General features: G+C 40.7%; 1 protein-coding gene across 1 annotated transcript in view; it reads left to right on the top strand.

The window, feature by feature from the left end:
- The window catches only part of LOC306859923 (brefeldin A-inhibited guanine nucleotide-exchange protein 2-like), a 41,437-nt gene that overhangs the window by 9,653 nt on the left and 17,097 nt on the right, over nucleotides 1-14,687 (top strand). The window contains exons 5-19 of the mRNA XM_079401336.1: nucleotides 9,391-9,570; nucleotides 9,945-10,260; nucleotides 10,391-10,546; nucleotides 10,630-10,748; nucleotides 11,148-11,281; nucleotides 11,548-11,782; nucleotides 11,995-12,094; nucleotides 12,213-12,352; nucleotides 12,878-12,986; nucleotides 13,063-13,243; nucleotides 13,322-13,433; nucleotides 13,509-13,714; nucleotides 13,802-13,886; nucleotides 14,109-14,280; nucleotides 14,376-14,527. Of these exons, the coding sequence (XP_079257462.1) occupies nucleotides 9,391-9,570; nucleotides 9,945-10,260; nucleotides 10,391-10,546; nucleotides 10,630-10,748; nucleotides 11,148-11,281; nucleotides 11,548-11,782; nucleotides 11,995-12,094; nucleotides 12,213-12,352; nucleotides 12,878-12,986; nucleotides 13,063-13,243; nucleotides 13,322-13,433; nucleotides 13,509-13,714; nucleotides 13,802-13,886; nucleotides 14,109-14,280; nucleotides 14,376-14,527 (2,397 nt within the window). The remainder of the gene's footprint in view (nucleotides 1-9,390; nucleotides 9,571-9,944; nucleotides 10,261-10,390; nucleotides 10,547-10,629; nucleotides 10,749-11,147; nucleotides 11,282-11,547; nucleotides 11,783-11,994; nucleotides 12,095-12,212; nucleotides 12,353-12,877; nucleotides 12,987-13,062; nucleotides 13,244-13,321; nucleotides 13,434-13,508; nucleotides 13,715-13,801; nucleotides 13,887-14,108; nucleotides 14,281-14,375; nucleotides 14,528-14,687) is intronic.

The raw sequence follows: 14,687 nt of genomic DNA, 5'->3' as shown, positions 1-14,687 counted from the left end.
TGCCAAAGCCTCTAAAATTCGGACCATGTGACTGATAACAGGCTGATTTATGATGTGAAGAACACACCCTAGCTAAGCAAGGACAATACCTAATTGGTCAATACGTCCAGATGGGACGGTCCAGAAGCTGAGTTTAAAACCTCAGGACATCCTCCATTCTATCTCTTATCTCTTTTATCTCTTGCCTTTTTACTCTCTCCAACTCTCGTCCCTCTCACCGCGTGCGTGCTGCTCTTTGAGCATGCTCTGGCCCACGTGCCATAATGAGAAGGAAAACAACTTAGTCTCATTACATCATTTTATTCTTTTACTTTAGTTTATTTTCTTTCCGTGGAGTTTCGTGTTAATGTAAGTTGATACAAGTCCAGCGTCGACTGCACTTCTTCAAACGTCCAGCAAGCCAACGCCAAGAGACATCACTTCAAAGACTACTGAACTTCCAGCTAATCAGACACTTCGGGGAACCACCCCTGTCTGCAACGAGGACACAACCCCGTTACACAGGCAAAACCAGCAACACACCTCCAGATTCTAACAGGTTCTAATTGGTGTATTTAATATAAATTTTAGCCTCATTGAGAAACTCAAAGCGAGGGTTAAATAAGTGATTGATGGTTGTTCAGGTCTATGCAATAGAACATATTGCTGTAAACTTGGGATTTCACGTTTCCATTCTCTTAAACTCATCCTTTCCTCACTCTCTCTCTTTCTGCAACGTGTGAATGTGTGAATGCTTGTGTTCATGTGTTAGATTAGTTTATGTCTTAGGTTTATATAAATAAAATCTGATTTATATTTTAAAAGAGAAGTATCTTGTGTTTTCTGCTCACAAGTTAATGCCTTAATCTGTCGATTTCGTTACTGTGCTATTTAATAGTGTTTTCACTATAGTTTGGATTTTAATATCCAGTGCAGAGTTTGTCATACGGCTCGTTCAGTGAATCGCCGTAACACTGATTCTGTTCAAATCCCTATAAAATCATAAATGATTCCCTTTGAGCTAAATTAAACTATTTGTTTAAATTACGTATTAATATTATAATGTAATTAACCCTACATTTTATTGGTGGAGAATGCTTGGGCAGATTAATCTAAATTGTGAGCATAAACCGAAGTATTTAATATTTTTCCATTGCCGCGGATGAGAGACGAGACTTGTGTGTGTGCGCGTGCGCGTGAGTGACGTCAGCTGCGCGCGCCCCGCTTGAATGAATGAGAGACGCGTCTGAGCAGAGACTAGTGTGTGTGTGTGTGTGCGTCAGCTGCGCGCGCCCCTCTTGAACAACACAGAGAAGGCTGTAACTGAGCAAAAGAGAAATTGAGCGTGTTCCTCTCTTTCTGTAATGCCTTTTATTTATAGCTGAAGTGATGTCCTGCGGGTTCCAGGTCAGTCAGTAGCTATTCTCCTAAATCTCAGTCTGTTAGCAGAACGAGGCTAAACTGCAGTGATTCAAAGGGAAATAAATCGGTGGATAAAGAATAGTTTTGAGCGTGTTCCTCAATCCTATTTATCAGAGCCATTATTATTCATAGTTTGATTAGCAGTGCGTGTTCCATTGTTAAATCATCTATGACTCCCTCAGTTAAACATTAGACAATAACGCTCGTATGTTTGTGTAACTGTTCACTAAGTGAAGTTAATCTCGCTCAACACTGCGTGTGTCCGGGAGATTTTAATGGGAGTTTTTAAAAGCTTTATCAAGTAAAGTTTAACTTTGAATCAACAGCGAAGAAAACCTGTTGTGTTTGTGTCCAGATAAACTGGCACGGCTTCTGATACACCAGCACTGTTTCCCTGCAGCACCAAGCTGCTATTTTAATAAGTTTAACTCTGAACGAACTGAGAGTTTAAGCGCCACATCGCAGAACAACTAAAAGCGGTGTTGTTTATTTGTACAGTGTTGAAATGCGCTGACATTTCATGTAACATGCTTAACTGTACTGGAATGCAACAATTCATGTGCTAATCCACTAGAGTTTGTTTTGGTTTCCACAGTTACGATCGTGACATGGAAGTCTTAACCTACTTCCGGAGCAACTTTGTACTGCGCACGCGCAGCACATCGATGCTGATGTAAACAAACTCATGCTGTTGCGAAGCTAACGAAACGGTTGTTTACATTGAAGTCTATGCTAAAGATTAGCCTCAAAGGTTAGCAGTTAGCATTAACCTCCGGTGGTTTAATACAGTGTGTGTGTTTGGAAAGCTAAAGTGATTTAACCCTTTAAACACCTCTCAACTAATAGACTTGTTGGTCTTTCTATTTCTTATTTCTCTAAATTCTCACTTCTTACCACTTATTTGCATTTTACTAGAAAGGGAAATACTAGTTCACAATTATTAATTGTGCCAAATTAAAAAATTTAATTAAAACATTAAATTTATTTGGAATCATTCAAATTTCCCTCAGATCATTTCATATGATCAATACTTCTATTATTCTCTTCTGGGCCTAATCATTTTAGATACAAATAAGTCTTGAACTTGGAAAGTTTAAGTAAACTTATTCTATCTAATTGATTTATTACCCATATTAATAGATTCTATTCAGACTTATACTCCCTCATTACATTATTGCGTTTTATTCCCTCATTCTTCCTGTTTTGGTTATAGACTTAGCCACTATTTTGATTTACTGATTTCCTCCTTTAATTTAAATTTTTGTTTATTTTTGACATTTATTAATTTTCATTTCACTTTGTCTCACCTGAGCCTTAATAGGAGACAGGGTTATCCGTCACTACGAGTTCAAATAAATTTAAGAGACAAATCTCTTGCACCCAAAATTTTATTTTTGTTGATTAGTTGTGGAGCAACTGACAACAACTCGTAGTCGGCATAACTGCTTGCTAGTGGACCCAATCCACTCAATTTACTGTCTCTTTCTCTTCTCTCCTGTTCTCTCCTGCTTTCTTTCATCTTCACTTTTCACATTTGTGGGGACCTGTAAGAACCATCAATCAATTCTAAGTGAATGAGATACACAATCTTGTCAAAAGGACTAATCATCTTTACGAATTTGATTGTAACCGTTCTTCCTAACCTCCCTACATTAAAAACGCAATCAAAATTTTAACATCTCATGCAACGCTGAGATCAAAAATAGAGAAGTTTTGAGCAACCGTTGCCTTCGCAGCCTCCCTGGTGAGCGATCCAACTGTAAGGTGTACGTTGTCAATCCTGTCAGACTAAAAGAGATATCAGAATTATTATTATATTCATCTGTCGAGAACAGAGATTTAATAATATTGTTTGCCTCTTGATAACATTTAATTGAAAGAAAAAAAAATTAATAAATAATTTCTCATTTGAAAAAAAAAGGGAATTGTTTATTTTAATTGAATTTGCTTTTCACCTGTTTCTCTCTTTCCCCTCTTCCTCATTAGAGTGACGAAGTCTTCACATCTTTAGTCTACCACCTAGACACTCTGCGACCAACAAAGTCATCACCACACTACATTAGTGGTTCAAAATCACTGACACAACACTTAGTTGCCTCACCCACACCTAGGCTTTTACTCCACACAGATCTGTGTCAGTCTCTCTTCTCCCTTGCGTGCCAACATGCCGCAGACTGCAAACCCCTTTGCACAAGGGGAAGATGGGAACACTTGGCTGAGAGCCACGACAGACAGCCTCACCCCCAAGACCCTTGAACTGTTATTATTTTTAATAATAATCCTAATCCTGAGAAGATTCCTGACACAAGATTCAAGCCAGAACAACAACCACGAGGAGCTAGTCAAAATCTCCAGCTCTCTAAGCTATGCCTTCGCAACCCAGCTGAAACTGAGCGACAAGCACGTCACCCACCTTCAAGAGGAGCTGGCACGTGTTCAACGCCGCATAGACAAGCTGGAAGTGAAAGTTCAAGATCAACACAAAGCACCCAACGAAAGGGAGCAGGAATCAACGGAACAAGTTAAGGAGCTCCAAGCAGCCCTGACAGCAGCTCAGCTCGACCAACAACATGCAAAGGCTGCCCAGAAAGACCTGGTAAACAGACTCCAGTATGCTGAACAGCTCCTAGAGAAAGCCAAGCATGACATCAGCGACAAGAATGCTGAAATCGGTGCCTTGAAAGACCACCTTGAAAGGTACAGCTCTAAAATAGACACTCTGACCCAACAACTAGACGATACCAACGATCAGCTCTACATGGTCAGAAAAGAACTTAAACATGCTGATGAGCAGAAACAAGAGCCAAGGCGAGAGAAACAGCTCTCAGCCTCACCTCTGCTGAGCAGAGCAGAGTCCCACATCCAAGAACTGGTATACAGCGAAAGAAGCGAAGAGCCACAACCCAAAACCTCACCTGCCTTCGCCACAGAACTCTTTCCTGTCCACGAAAGAAAACCTCCCATCCAAGCAGACCTCGGAGCTGCACATGGGATGACCATCAAAGACCTCGACAAGCTGTCTAAAAACATCAGCAAGTTCAACCCGAACTCCACAGAGGGCCACACCATTCAGGCCCATCTTCAAGATATCGACTTCTATCTGGAAATGAGACCTCATGTGACTGACAGAGACAGGTTGTACCTCCTTAGAGCCACGTCCAGTACCGAGGTACGAAACTTTCTAGATCGACAGCCCAGTCGAACGAAGTCAGACTACCAGCTACTTCGTGAAGTCCTGATTAAAGAATTTACAGACTCTGAATCTGAACATGGACTGTTAACTGCCTTAGAAACCAAACAAGGTCGACAAGAGGCTCCACAAGCTTACTACACCCGACTCCGACAAGCCTACTTCGGTGCACACAACGAACCTGACCTTGAAGAGGATGTGAACTTCAAAAGCCTCTTCCTAAGAAATCTGCACCCTGGAGTCAGCCACCATCTAGGCGTCATGGCCTGTCCAGGCTCCATGACCATCCAACAGTTGCGTGACCTAACACAGAAGGCCCACAACAAGCAGAAGATGGCCTCAAAGAAAGGTAACACAACCTCCACACTCTTGAACTCTGTCAACAAAGACTCAAGCTTTGCACTGGACGACACCCAGTTGCATCACAACACCAGAGTCCTCTATCAAGAGCACAGAGAACGTGACCCCCATGTCCACGACAGCTATCAGCCCAACCGCTGGAAAAATCCATGGGACCAGCCACGCTTCTCAAGAAACCACAACAACTGGAAACCTAACCAGACATCCAAAGGTAATCGCCTGACTCATCCAAGAGCGACTCGTGTGGGTAAGCGACAACGAAACCCACCTCAGCACCACTCAGACATGCACAGTGCTGAGTATGCACGAGAACAAGACAGCTTACCATCAGAAGACATGGAACAAGTCATGAAACAACTGAAAGAGTTCCTTCAAGATAAGCTGAACACAGATGACTACAAAACTGAGTCATGCTCGCTGTGACCAGCGACAGAACGGAAGGCCGGTGATCACATGGTACAACACCATATCAGAGATGACAAGCACCTGTTCAACAACCACCCAGAATGAACAAGTCTCTCACGGCCAACCGTTGATGAAAACTGAGGTACCAGAGAACATCACCTCAGTCACCCATCACTCACTAGCAAACTGCTAAATGAACTAAAACTTCAAGAACCACATTCACGTCTGTGCAACAGCAACCACCAAAGCACAGAAGGTCAGAAAGTCTGCCACATCCAGAAGGCAGCACAAGAGGAATGCAACATAGGAGACGAAGTTTGCATCCCAGCTTCACACAGCCATGCCAAACTACCTCCGACTGTCTGCTAAAGAACTTCCTGCCTTGCTGGACTGACTCCCATTAGATCATGGACACGCCCTCATCCACGTCAAGGATGCAGAGAGCCAGTCTCCACTGACATACCCGAAAAGGGGGGAGACAACACAGACTGAAACAGATCTGACCACACCTACACTACACCACTAACACACATAACATTACCTATACCCAGAGGTAACCACATCTACTGATAACACATTCCACAAACATATTCTTCTCACAAGTAGAATATACAAATTGGAGCATAACAATGTTACATACACCACCGTGAAGAAACATGCAGCTATCCTCACAATAGGTAGAGCACCTGACACTAAGTTAAGGTACATGACTCCCTAGCTGCACATGACATCCTAGCTCAACAGAAGTTGCAAACCACGCTAGGAAAACCCACAGCAGCTTTGTTTTGTTTTGTTCTTCTTTCACCTATACTTTTCCTTCCCCTCTTTCTTTAGTAGGTGAAAAACCTAGACACCCTGCAAGGGTCAAAGGTCTGATATTAGGATTGACTCGTCACACCTAAATATCCGCAAGCCACTCTAAACTGAATGGAAGCCAAAGAGCTCCATGCACGATAGGTCAATTCATTTTACCACAAATGATGCCACCAGAAACTAAAGGTGAACATTCTTAAGTTAAGACAACTTAGAAGGAACAAACAAATTTAATCACAAAACTTGATCGAAGAATCAAAGTATTCAACCGAATTAGAACAACAATTTCCAAATTGAGTTGTTCAATTTACTAAACCATATTGACTAATTGAATATAACCGTCTGTACCTCAAATAACCTGAGGACCTGCACCAATACAGTAACTGTTATGGAGGTGTTGTCTTGTTGTTTGCTGTGTTCTTGTCTGCTTCTTCTGCCTTTGTGTTTTCAGCGCTCGACGACGTCTTCAACTAAACACCTCGCCGATCGAAAGGGGGAGATGTAGGATATCAGAGACTGAATCAGACCATTTTAAGATTTTAAGATCAGAACACTGAAACATGAGAAGCTGGAATGCAGAGAGGCCTTAAGGAACAGGACGTCATAAATCTAGTTTGGGGCAAGCAACTCCCAACTAGCAAGCCTTTTTCACCAAACAACTTACAACACTGAGAAAAAAAGAAACACTTATTGATAATTCCAATTCAAGAAGGAGACTGTCAAATTGGTTGCAAGTAATCAAGACTGATGTTCACACGTAAACCTGTGATAGAAAATCATTAGCTACAGACTCTTTCGGGCGTGTCTCCACACATAAAAGACCTTCCAAACCAACATTCCTTCTCTAAAGAACATGCCTCGTTCTCCATAGAACCACATAAAGACTTTCATTTTCAATTTTAATGAAACTAATAATTTCTATGCATAACTGCATATTGTGTATGTAACCCATTTGAATATCCTTGTTTTAATAACTCAATATGTCTTGCTTTTAATGAGTATTGAATGGCTCGAGCCTTAAAGAGACCTATTGCATGTTTAGTATCTATGAGTTTGAGAATTCATGCTTGAAATGTTTCTTCCAATCAATCCTTTGTCAAATGCATCATAGTCGTATTATGAAATCATGTTCAAAAAGGTATATTTTGCCAAAGCCTCTAAAATTCGGACCATGTGACTGATAACAGGCTGATTTATGATGTGAAGAACACACCCTAGCTAAGCAAGGACAATACCTAATTGGTCAATACGTCCAGATGGGACGGTCCAGAAGCTGAGTTTAAAACCTCAGGACATCCTCCATTCTATCTCTTATCTCTTTTATCTCTTGCCTTTTTACTCTCTCCAACTCTCGTCCCTCTCACCGCGTGCGTGCTGCTCTTTGAGCATGCTCTGGCCCACGTGCCATAATGAGAAGGAAAACAACTTAGTCTCATTACATCATTTTATTCTTTTACTTTAGTTTATTTTCTTTCCGTGGAGTTTCGTGTTAATGTAAGTTGATACAAGTCCAGCGTCGACTGCACTTCTTCAAACGTCCAGCAAGCCAACGCCAAGAGACATCACTTCAAAGACTACTGAACTTCCAGCTAATCAGACACTTCGGGGAACCACCCCTGTCTGCAACGAGGACACAACCCCGTTACACAGGCAAAACCAGCAACACACCTCCAGATTCTAACAGGTTCTAATTGGTGTATTTAATATAAATTTTAGCCTCATTGAGAAACTCAAAGCGAGGGTTAAATAAGTGATTGATGGTTGTTCAGGTCTATGCAATAGAACATATTGCTGTAAACTTGGGATTTCACGTTTCCATTCTCTTAAACTCATCCTTTCCTCACTCTCTCTCTTTCTGCAACGTGTGAATGTGTGAATGCTTGTGTTCATGTGTTAGATTAGTTTATGTCTTAGGTTTATATAAATAAAATCTGATTTATATTTTAAAAGAGAAGTATCTTGTGTTTTCTGCTCACAAGTTAATGCCTTAATCTGTCGATTTCGTTACTGTGCTATTTAATAGTGTTTTCACTATAGTTTGGATTTTAATATCCAGTGCAGAGTTTGTCATACGGCTCGTTCAGTGAATCGCCGTAACACTGATTCTGTTCAAATCCCTATAAAATCATAAATGATTCCCTTTGAGCTAAATTAAACTATTTGTTTAAATTACGTATTAATATTATAATGTAATTAACCCTACATCTAATTACGTAACTCGCGTAACTTGTAATGCATTACCCCCACCACACTGTTTATAATGTTACAAAAAAATCCTATTTTAAATAAATGCTGTTTTTTGTTCATCAAAAAAATCCACAAAAATATTAACAAAGTCCCTTTCAAGGAAAGTCTGTTCACTCGGCGATGAACAGAACATTAATAATAACTTTACATTTTTCTTGAGCAGTTCAACTTTGCCATTACAAGAATACATTGTAGAATATAATAAAAACAAAAACAATATTACTGTTTTTACTGTGTTTCAGATTAAATAAATGCAGCATTGGTGAGCATCAGAGAGTTCTTTCAAAAACAGTACAATATATTAAATTATTTTAACCAAGGTTTACTGTTTACTTAGAGAAACTTTTCATTGGTTTTAATTAATCAAAATATTTTGTGAAGAAAAGCTAAAATATAGTATCAATTCATAGTTTTATCATTCATAATACAAATCGGTTTGACCTTGCAGTAATTTCACCTGGGCAATGCGGTGAAGCTCATGCCAAAGTAATCAAAGCTTCTTCTGTATTCAGCCCCTACCTCAACAAACTTGAGTCATACAAGACACTGTGGGTGAAACTTAGTTAACAGACGATCATATAAGTTGAGAAAACCATGATTACCTTACAACATTTGCAACACAAGCTGAACATTAAAGTACAAAGTCTTTTTTTTGATCCAAGCCTAACTCTTATCAATTTAGATAAGCATGCAGTGTGAAAGATTTTCTTGTATTCTATTCTCTATAAATGGAGAGTAAGCAGTAGAGAGTAGCAGTTTCCACAAAGAGGTTGGGCAGTTTTACCACCAAGATGTGTACTTAAGATCACATGATTATCTGAGAGGGCCACCCATTAAAGATCTCGTTTTCTTCAGTGTCATTATTTACCTGCATAATGCTTCAAGCCATAAGCTTGTCATTGCATAAATTGGCTTAAATTTAAAGATTTATTGCATAAATCTGTGATTTCTTCATGCATTGTGTTACTCTATAGGCTCTGCTGACTGCTGTAACATCACCACACATAGAGATCCACGAGGGAACGATTCTCCTCACTGTCCGCACTTGCTACAACATCTACCTGGCCAGCCGCAACCTGATCAACCAGACCACGGCCAAGGCCACTCTCACACAGATGCTCAATGTCATCTTCACCCGTATGGAGAACCAGGCGGTTAGTAACAACTCTGTTTAGATGTGAGGTGTCACCCTAGTGGAACTATGGGCGCCATTATAGTTTGACTAAAACTGGGAAACTAGGTTTGAATTTCTAATGGCTCTCTTGTAATTGCCTCTGGCTTGCTCAGTTGGGGACACTTCATTTCTAGCGATTATCGTCAATTTGATTTCAAAGATACTATTTAAACTAAACTGAGCTAGACAATGACATCTCTGAATTCAATAATGAAATGCCTTTAACTGATTGAGCGTTTAATCTTATTATTATACATTACTGACACTCTATCCTCCAGTTTGATACTGTTAAGTGCTTTGACACAATCTGTATTGTTAAAAGCGTTATATAAATAAATTTGACTTGACTTGTAGGCTCTGGAAGCTCAGGAAGCAGAGAAGGAAAGACAACGTCTGCAGCTGCGCAATCCTTCTCCAGTATCCAGTAACCCTTCACCTGTGGCTCAGAACCCTTCCCCAACTCCTGGTCGGGGGTCTGGATCGCCATGGCTCGGACGAGCCCTCTCAGAACAGAACGGACCCCCATCCCCCTCTCTCAGCCCCCCTGGGGTCCCCTCCACTCCTTCCACCCCCCAGGACTCATCCTCCATCAATGGCCAGCCAGAAGAGTCAAAGTCAGAGGAGGAGTTTGCCACAGATAAACAGAGCACGAAGGAAATTGTACACCCAGGTACGGGGAATCACTGGTGTCGGGATATATGAGAAATGACTCCAAATTATAAGGCTCTGGCAATTTCCTGTTATCTTTCAGAAAGCAGTTTTGATGCATTTTATTTTATTTTATTTTACTGTTTTTAAAGATGAAGAGATTCAGGAGTCAGACCAGACGACTTCATCAGTGGCAGGAGGTGTTGAGGGACAGGAGCCCCATCCGCAGCCTGAGACAGAAGCAGGCACTGAGGTTCAGGAAGAGACTGAGCCAGACAGTGGACTGGGAGATAGCTCTGTGGAAGGAGGTATGTCGCACTGGAAATAGTTGACTGTAGCTTTATGTGAACATATGACATAGTAGTCACTCCTGCATCTGTTTCTACCACAGGCTTAGATCAACATTCTGACTCAGAAACCAAAGTGCCGCCCCCTGTTGTTCGAGTCGATACACAGCAGATGAATGGCATGGTGGACGACCGTGGCTCAGAGTCCTCCACAGATATTCTGGTGTGTTTCTTACTTTACAGTTTTCTAATGGAGGGCAAGTGAATACACTTTAATTTGTTTTTCATTTGTTTAATAAGACATACATGACCGTTCAAAAGTGGGGTCAGTAATTGTTTCTAAAGTAATACTCTTGGTCAGCTAATTAAAATGATTAAATTGAGCAAAAGTGACAGTTAAGACATTAAATGCTATTCTTTCAAACTTTCTGTCGATCAAACAAATACTGAAAAGAAAGTATCAAGATTTTCAGAAAATTATTAAGCAGTAAAAAAATATAAAAAATATACATACACGCATGTATAGAGAGAGAGAGAGCAGATATATAAATATAGATATATGCAACTAAACTATAACTTTTTACTTGTGCTCTAAGTGGTATTTTGTTTCTTTTCTGAACAGGATGCAGAAACCATTCAGGGCAGTCAGACAGCTGCTCGTTTTTCGCACATCCTACAGAAAGACGCCTTTCTCGTGTTCCGCTCCCTCTGCAAGCTTTCCATGAAGCCCCTGGCTGATGGACCACCTGACCCAAAGTAAGGACCTGGAGAGGAAATTTATTTGCAGTAGATGAAATATTAGATGACAAATCAGTCAAGCAAATATTTTTCAACTTATTTTATGTGAAAGACAAGTAAATGATGAATCATGTCAGTAGCGTGATCATAAAAACTGAGAGGTTGCTGGAGGAGATCTGAGTGCTCTGCTTCGACAATGGACACTCCCTATTGAAAGATTTGGAATTAATTTGCCATTATTTGGAAATGTTCAGTTTCATGCTGCTGTCATTTTTCACTTTCAGGTCCCATGAGTTGCGCTCTAAGGTGGTTTCCCTGCAGCTCTTGCTGTCAGTGCTGCAGGGAGCTGGACCTGTTTTCCGAACCCATGAGATGTTTGTGAACGCCATCAAACAGTACCTATGTGTGGCGCTCTCCAAAAACGGGGTCTCCTCTGTGCCTGAAGTATTTGAACTGTCTCTTGCCATCTTCCTTACCCTGCTCTCCCACTTCAAAGTGCACCTCAAGATGCAGATTGAGGTAAAAAAAAAAATCAGATGCTCAGATACACGGGCTGATACGTCAGGCTGTTTGTACACACTTGACTAAATTGTTTCTCATGATCTTCAAAACATGTGCTTGAATGTATTAAATTTGTTTTACAGACAAATATAGATTGTTCCTACATGATTTTTAAACTAAAATATTATTTCTTATTTCCATTTCTTCTTTTTTTGTCTCTTTTCTTTCAGGTATTCTTTAGGGAGATCTTTCTAACAATCCTGGAGACGTCATCCAGCTCCTTCGAACACAAGTGGATGGTCATTCAGACTCTAACTCGAATATGTGCAGGTTGGCGCACCTCAGTGTGCACTTGCACACAACATAAACACACACACACAAACTTCTCACACATTATAGGCTCAATTATCAAACTGAATGGTGAATGAGTCTGCTGCTTTTCTCACAGATGCACAATGTGTGGTGGACATTTATGTGAACTATGACTGTGATCTCAACGCTGCCAATATTTTTGAACGTCTGGTAAATGACCTGTCTAAAATCGCCCAGGGAAGGAGTGGACAGGAGCTCGGCATGACTCCACTACAGGTAGTAGTCATCATGTTTGAACCATAACATTAGCGTACTTTACATGACATAGTATTCATTTTAATTGTACATAATACAGCATATGCCATAAAATTTAGATCATTTAGCATATTCTTTGATCTGAAACAACCTAAATGAGGTAAAAATGTCAACACAAGTAATTAATCATGAAAAACAACATTAACAGTGGCAAAAAAAACATTTCAAAAGAGTACAAACATCTCTACTAAAAACAGGTGGCATGTTATTTGATATCACAGTATGTCATATAATGTAGATTTAAAGCAGATGCTTTAATCTAATTACTCAAAATGTGGTAAAAATATATATAAAAAGATGATGTGATTAATCATAAGTGGCATTGCCAACAATATTAGCAATGCCACAATACTGCATTTTAAAAAACAATTATAGAACAGTACAAAAAAACAAGTGCATGATTCACTGGAGTGAAAATCTTCCCCAACCACACTGTTAGTGTGTAATAATTAATTCAGAGTGGATCGGTCAATGATTCATTTGCAGGAGCTGAGTTTGAGAAAGAAAGGGCTGGAGTGTCTGGTGTCAATTTTGAAGTGCATGGTGGAATGGAGCAGAGACATGTATGTCAACCCCAACCTGCAGGCCAACCTTGGTAAGAACACTGAGATCTGTTTTAATCGTCTTTATATCATCAGAATTTTCTAAGTCTAAACTGTGTTGCGCTGCAGGTCAGGAACGTCCAGCAGAGGGAGACAGTGCGGATGGGAAGCTCCATGAGAATCTTTCCTCTCGTAGAGATAGTTTGAGCTCTCTGGACTCCACTGTGTCTTCTGGAGTTCAGCTGGATCACCCCGAGCAGTATGAGGTCATCAAGCAACAGAAAGAGATCATCGAGCATGGCATTGAGCTGTAAGGTGTCTTTTTTTTTAAGTGTCTTTTATTTTTTCTTTCCATATTTTTCTTTGACCATTTCTGTGTTTCTTAAAGGTTTAACAAGAAACCAAAAAGGGGATTGCAGTACCTGCAGGAGCAAGGCATGCTGGGCACCACTCCAGAGGACATCGCACAGTTCCTGCAACAGGAGGAGCGATTGGATACTGTAAGTTCTTGCTTGTTTTCAGACATGGATAAATTAGTGCACCAAGACTTAGGTTCTACTGTGTCATGTGATCAGACTCAGGTTGGCGAGTTCCTGGGAGAGAATGTGAAGTTTAATAAAGAAGTGATGTATTGCTATGTGGACCGGCTGGACTTTTGTGGCAAAGACTTTGTGTCAGCGCTCCGTGCCTTCCTGGAAGGCTTCAGGCTTCCAGGTGAAGCCCAGAAAATCGATAGGCTCATGGAGAAGTTTGCCGCCCGATACCTGGAGTGCAATCAGGGGTAAGTTCTGTAGTCTGAGGAAGAGTTGTATATTTGTAAGGCTTGCTGGGGTTTGTGTTTATGCTGACTCTGTCTGTTGTTCTGTAGGCAGACTCTGTTTGCCAGCGCAGACACAGCTTACGTTTTGGCCTACTCCATCATCATGTTAACCACCGACCTGCACAGTCCACAGGTAAGATTACTTTTTTTTTTTTTTTTCTCTCACTTATCTCCCTTCTCTCCTTTTGCTTTGCTTTGTATTTGCTAAGAGACCTTGGCAATTAATCAGAACCTTGGTAACAGCAAAACCACAGTCTTGCAACCATACAGCATTTAGGAACATTCTAAAAAAAGCTATGTTTTTATTTCCATGAAATGTAAAAATCTAGTTTTGTTTTTTTTCTCTTCTTTTCAGGTGAAGAACAAAATGACGAAGGAGCAGTACATAAAAATGAACCGTGGCATAAATGACAGTAAGGACCTGCCCGAGGAGTATCTCTCCTCCATCTACGACGAAATTGCAGGAAAGAAGATTGCTTTGAAGGAGAGCAAGGAACACTCCATCACTCCCAAATCCAGCAAACCGAGTAAGAGCCTCTCATCAAAATGCATGTAATTTCCTTTGATGGAATTGAATAAAACCCTGTTGAATGCCGACGTGAGCTGTTTGTCTTCCTGTTAGATGTAGCCAATGAGAAGCAGAGAAGGCTGCTGTATAACATGGAGATGGAGCAGATGGCCAAAACAGCTAAAGCTCTGATGGAGGCTGTAAGTCACGCTCAAGCTCCCTTCTTCAGTGCTACTCACCTAGAGCACGTCCGGCCCATGTTCAAGGTAATGGCACACGTCCAATAAACCACAGTTCAATGTCAGCTGAGTACTGTAACAGAAAGTCATTGTTAGGTCAAAAGGATCATGAGCAGGTCATGGAGGAGACATGATCTGATATTGTTCCAGGATGTTGTGATTTCACACATCAGTCTGTAAAGGTTGA

This window comes from Barbus barbus, assembly GCF_936440315.1.
Source record: "Barbus barbus genome assembly, chromosome: 40".
NCBI lineage: Eukaryota > Metazoa > Chordata > Actinopteri > Cypriniformes > Cyprinidae > Barbus > Barbus barbus.
The sequence above is the reverse complement of the archived record's forward strand: the minus strand, read 5'-3'. Positions and strand labels throughout refer to the sequence as shown.